Below are 6,370 nucleotides of genomic sequence, written 5' to 3'. Positions count from 1 at the left end.
ATGACACCCAGCCGGGTGAGTGATGGACACTAACAGAGTAAAGTTTAGCGGCTAATGGGACTACTCACAAAGTTCAGTAAGTAAATCGTGACATGATACAAAATTCAATAGCCAATGAAACATTTAACTCCACAGAGTTAGGATCATTCAATTTCTTAATATTCTATTTTCCCTCACCATTTTACTATGGGTTGATTTTACAAACGGTCACTGAATTTACTTGAAAATTACAAAACGGTCACTGAAGTTTAAAACTGATAGAAACAGTCAATGAAATTTAGAGCGCTTTCAGAAATGATCACTGAAGTTTACAAACTTGCAAAAACGATCACCCAGATTTTTTAAATTTCTGGGCGAGGTTTGCGGCAATTTTCTGACAACTTTCGACCATCTAGATAGTCGATTTGGAGATCATTGAAAAGTCCACAATGTCCTCATCGATTACCACTCAAAATCTCCACATACCTCCAAAGGATTCGACTGGAATAAGCTTAATGATCAAACTCGACATTTTAAACTTCAGTGACCAATCGAAGACATGAACCTCAATTCAGTGAGCATTGGAACAATTAACTCTGTAGACCACTGTTCTCTTCATGACCCTAATTTCCATTAACTTATTCCTTTTATACAAGTGCTAAAGTATTATTTATTTGTATGCAAAAACTAGAATTGCTTTTACACAGAGAATAAAGACTTGACTCGAAAGATAAAGTATTTTTACCTTGGGTCAATATAGTGACCTCAATGTGATGTATCCTAAGAGTAATTTAGGTCTTGCTTGGCAAGACTTTGAAAAGTCAAAAAGTTGATTTTAAAGATAATTGAATAATTTTTGAAGTTCTTTACCTTGTTTAGGAAAATCTTTTAGAAAGAACTGGTTCTTCATAAAAATTTTCTTGTTTTCTACAAGAAGCAAAACCTGTCTAACAGGTCCCTACTATCCTTCAGTGAAAGAAATTGATCTTGGCCATATAGAGTGGGGAAGAAGAGAGAGTCAAAATCTTTGGCCTAAAATGAGAAGACGAAGTGCTCCAAGAGTTAATTTGGTTACAGTTAGAATAATTTGTATCTCTCTCCCTAAAAGTTATGCGTGGATTAAGTTTATCAAAGACAAAATCTTTACATGAAAATTGTCATACTACATTGTAAAATCTCTTGACCGGACAAATTGGTACTGCAAATAATAGTCAATTATCACCACCATGATAAGAAGCTAAATGCCTATCGTGATATCAACGTTTTATCTTTCTTTTTATTAAGGAAAAATGTAAGCTAGAGTCTCATAAGTTCTAGCCGTTATTGCATACCAACCCAAAACATTTCAAAGAGTCAACTTGCATTTAGCGTCCAAGCTATTCTTGAATGAATAATGCTATGTAACACTAGCACCAATGTTAAAAAAATTAAACAATAATTTACGTGGCATATAAGTATCATTAAATGATATGTTCAATTAAATGTTAAGAATCTAAGACTCGTTTAATTGAATCCATCTTTCAATGTGACATAAATCGATGCCGAATAGCTTTACTTTAATTGAATATATCTCATTCTAGGTTCCACAAAAAAAAATAAAATAACAATGATGATAAGGACCCTTTTGACATAGCTTTAACTTTTGCTTTCGCTTCTGTTTCTACTTCTTATAGAAAAACTTCTCAAGGAAGTTACCTCAAACAATTTTCTTCTAAAAGCTCTTCTAAGAAAAAACACCTTCAAAAAATTGTCCACACAGGTTCAAAAGTAGTTTCTTAATCTCTGAAACAGTTTTTGACTTTCCAAAAACAGATCTTAAATAGAAAATACAGGTCTTTAACTGTATAATTCAATATATTTTGAGAGAACGTGACCAAGGTGAAAATCAGTAACTCAGTATACCTTTGTAACTCCTTCCTATTTTCTTTTACAGGTCAAAATTGATCTCTGTCGGCACATTATCCTGCTATGACAAACTGCTCTACAAACCTTGTGCGGCGAAAGGTTGAAGACAAAAAAGGAAAAATAATAAAACACAATAAAGGGATCAAAAGTCAAAGTAGAAGTGATCGACTGATAAAATGCCGTCTGTCTTGTCTTCCATAAATGGCCAAAAACAGTATGTATAAGCAGATGCTTCTAAACAATTATCACAATACCAGAGTCCAGCATGAATCCATAAATCTAGCAACTTATCATGTCTTCAAATTCAGTCCCAATTCCAAGACGTGAAAAGGAAGCATAATTTCACATTTCATTTCACCTAGTTTACAAATCAGGCCATATCTAAATAGAGTGCATGTAGAAAAATGAAAATTCTTTAGAGCAAAGAAAATAAATCAGTCCAAGTTCACACCAACAAACATCAGAGAAAAAGAAAACAGTTTTACAAGACAATTTATTTGTGCACACCTGCTAAGATTCGAGTATTACAGAAGAATTACTTGCTTTCATTGAGTTCTCGAGTGCTGACTGATCTCGTGGTTTCTCAATAGGGTGCATCTCGGTTTTCTTCTTCTCTTTGAGAATGACTTGCTGTGGCATCACTTCGAGTAGGAAGTTTCCTCCGTTCCATACGGATGCAGAAACTTTGAGTATTTGGAAAACGACATGCAAATCATAAGACAAGAATATGGGGACCGTAAGTGCCATAGTTGCCACCGTGAATATAGCTTGAAGCAAAATATACATAAACAAGCGATTTTGATCCCCGAGCAAACCACTTAAACGCCACCATAAGTTATTTGCTTTCTGTGCTTTCTTTGACAATTCCCTATCATACACAAAGTTGAAAGATTGAGACACAACGATAATAAACTTATGAAAGAAAGAAATAAGAGATGTCTGCTAAGCTTAGAAAGTTCAATTGTAAGGAGTAAATTAGTTTTAAAATACAGAACTTTTTTATCAATATTGAAATGAGTTAATTTTTAGACATCAAGATAAGTGATAATTTCAAATGAGTAACTTTTTCTACTTAAAAGCAAGAAAAAAAACTTATCCAAACATGTTTGGGAACAAAAAGTTAAAAGTAAATACTTATTTTTAAGCTTAGCCAAAAAAATGTTCTCAAGGACTCCAAGTCTATGAGTAGTGACAATATTGCAACCTTCAACCTGAAGAAACAGAGAGAGTAATCATGCGATAAGGAGAAAGGTGATGACCTGTAAGAAGTCATGACTTCGGGATCTCTTAGTAGTCTTTGTCGACGTAGAACATTTACAATAAGAAAATAAAGAACCTGCCAAATGCTGTAAGCAAATAAAGGAACAAAAAACAGCCACGTCCAGAGATAAGATTTGCTCTCTACAGATGGCCATGAAGCTCTCTGCACAGTTCCTTCGGGATGCATGGCTTCCAAAAACACAGGGTCCCACCATCTTATCGTGAAATAAACCAATCCTGAAAACCACAAATGCTGCATCAGCTGCAAGATACTTAATTCACAACTGACTTACAATTTCTATGCACTATATGTTCGATAAAGTCATTTCTACGAAATGTACTCTCTAGATAGAAAAATGCATAGAGTCGAACATAGTAAAATTAGAAACTGAAAGATTTTTGTTGAAATTGTTCATTTGAAATCTTCCAAAAATCTAATCATAGGTTCTTCTCTCCGTTGGAACAGTAGCGCTGTTATGCTCGTCACAAAACTTGTTGATTAGATGAAGTGTAAACAACTGCAGCTTAAGTAGTCAAGAGACAACAGAAGAAAAGCAGTAAATGTAAGGTGAATGGTTAAAAGCGAATCAAATTTTATCCTCAAATCTTATAATAGGAAATCAAAACATGCTTTCAAGCTGGAACACCTAATTGCTGTCAGCAGAACCACAGAACCACTAAAATCTGAACGGCAAAAAGGGTTGACTTACCGGGCAAAAGATGTATGAAGACGCTTACAATTTTGTCCATAGAATTAAAAACTAAGCTACATCTCCAAACAATTAGTGCCCACGCCAATGGCCCCTGCAGTAATATTATATGATTCAGAATAAAGGAAAAAAAAAAAAGAACCTCAATCAACAAGATGGGACAAATGTACCTCTCAACCAACCGATTACCTCTGCAAATGAGAAGCAAACCATGAAAAGCTTCTCATTTCTTGGATAAAACAGAAGCATGATGATGAAGATTGTGTTGGCGTAGTAGCAAAAATCCTGCATGAAACAAGAACGTTAGATAACAGTAGATTGCCTCTTTGATATTTCCCTTCTACCTCATCTGACCAACAATTCAAAATTATTATGATCTTAAAGAGTGTAAAACCTTTATTGAAGAATGGACATTAAAGTGCATCGCAACCAACAAATATATGAAGTTCAAAATTTATATGCCAAAAGTGCATCTTTAAAGTAGCAATCCAGATTATATTTTTGGCAATGCAGCTGGATAAATATTCTTTTAAAATTTCCATCCATTTCCATAGACCTAAATTAGAATAAAACGTCCGTGCTTACTAATTAATCATCAAACTCAGCTTCAAAATAAAGCATAAGAATTTTTTAGAAATACAGTAATTATACTTTGCCAAGAGTCTGGGCTCACCATAAGGTAGTAGTGCCATTTTTTGTATCGATAATAAATCCACCTGAGAGGAACAAAAATTACATAGAACACACAATATACATATGGTATATCACGCGGCCCTGATTCGTCAATCAACAAAAACACCAAATTAAAATACAATCACGAGAATTCAAATGTAATGTAAACAGATTCTTGAAGTCACCACTGTTCACTCACTTGCACCCAAAATAAAGCAGAACGCCCCAAAACCAAGAACACCCAAAAAATATGTCACCTGCAAACCACCAGAAGTCCAATGAATACAACCACAAATGAAATTTCAAACACCATATATAAATTTAAAGCGGATTTAAAACAAATTATACGAAGAAACCAATGAACTCAACTAAGCGGAAAGCACCCTAATTCATAAAGAAAACTTGTGACTGCCCTTTCGTGTTAACTTTTTTACATACACATAACATGCAAGGATTCTTGAAATACACCACACACATATACATACATATAGATTCTTGAATATATAAGATTAAGTTTGATACCTTATTGATGAATCTTTCATGTTCTTCAGCCTGTTTGGAGATTTTAACGGCTTGTTTAGACAAGATCTGTTTGGTCTGAACTGCTTGTTTCGACAAAATTTCCTTGGTTTGAGCCACTTTCTGAGCAAAACCAAACATAACCACGTCAAGGAAGAAAGAAAACACCAACCCAACTCACAAAAAATCAAATATTTTTCAATCTACACCATAAAATCTTAATGCCTACACACAACACAAATAGAACAGTACCTGGGATCGATCTTTGAAACTTTGTTTGACCTTCCCAAATGAATCCCCACTTGAATCCTTCATCTCTATATTCTCTTCGCTGCTTGACATTTTTTCTACTCTTTCGGACTGTTTTTGTCGGAAATCTATTGAAGGTGGTGGAAATGGGATGTGTTTTGCTCAATTTTTTATTATCATGCTAATGAGCTTGTGCATACAGAAATATACCGATCCGTCAGAATGAAAATTACTAATCTTTCTGATTAGAGCTCAATATGATTACTGTTGCTATTAAGATTCTAATTACGGTTAACAAATCCCAAATAAATTAGGTTTTTTAATTAACAGGAAGATCTTATATCATATCATTGTGTGAAACAAGTTTGAGGAAACAACCATCTATGGGCTACGTGTCTTTATTTGGACAAATTGAACTGGTGAAGCAATTCGATTCTTATGGATTTCATTTTTTTCCTTGACAAAAGATTTAGATATAGACAAAAGATTTGCCTATTTAAATATGCTATTATTCTGCAAACTGTTTTCTTCTAATTTTAATAGGGTATTAGATTTTCGTTTTTAAAAATGATGACTCATTTTTAATTAAATTGATCAAATGGCTCGTCTGTGTTTAACTGAGTTTTCTTGAGTAATTCAAATATTTAAACATTGAAGCTTCATTTCTTTAGAGTGACGAAGCGAAAATTAATTCATGTATCCAACTTTAGTCGATATCTTCAATTTGATGAAATATTCTCTTGATTCTTGATTCTCTCCATGATGACCCACTTGATTATATATTTGAACCATGCTCATGGGCCCCCTTCTTATGAGGGGTTGTCAACTCGATTATACAACTAGCAAAATTCAACATATTTTCTTGTTGTTTGCAAATCATTTTATCCTATCCGTTTTGGTTTTTCACTCATGTTTTTGTATTTTCTACGTAAGTGAAGTTTGTATTTTCATACATTGTTGGCAATTAAGATAACGATAAATATATTACCACCAAAAATTTTATTTGTCATGCCACAATTAAAATACATTTTGATAAATACACCACAGGTAAGTTACATATGCAACTAAATCCAATT

General features: G+C 33.6%; 1 protein-coding gene across 1 annotated transcript; it reads right to left on the bottom strand.

Annotated features, from left to right (window-relative positions):
• Positions 1-2,206: 2,206 nt before the first annotated feature.
• On the bottom strand, positions 2,207-5,767 carry LOC111366108 (uncharacterized membrane protein C776.05-like). Its single transcript, XM_022986764.1, has 8 exons — positions 5,298-5,767; positions 5,049-5,168; positions 4,726-4,783; positions 4,528-4,628; positions 4,044-4,139; positions 3,855-3,948; positions 3,144-3,381; positions 2,207-2,752 (listed from the first exon to the last, which is right to left on the bottom strand). Exons 1-8 carry the CDS (start codon positions 5,385-5,387, stop codon positions 2,395-2,397), a joined length of 1,155 nt encoding a protein of 384 aa, XP_022842532.1. The 5' UTR covers positions 5,388-5,767; the 3' UTR covers positions 2,207-2,394.
• Between the last annotated feature and the right edge of the window lie 603 nt (positions 5,768-6,370).

This window comes from Olea europaea, chromosome 17 (assembly GCF_002742605.1).
Source record: "Olea europaea var. sylvestris chromosome 17, O_europaea_v1, whole genome shotgun sequence".
Taxonomy (NCBI): Eukaryota; Viridiplantae; Streptophyta; class Magnoliopsida; order Lamiales; family Oleaceae; genus Olea; species Olea europaea.
This window is presented reverse-complemented; position numbering and strand designations above follow the sequence as displayed.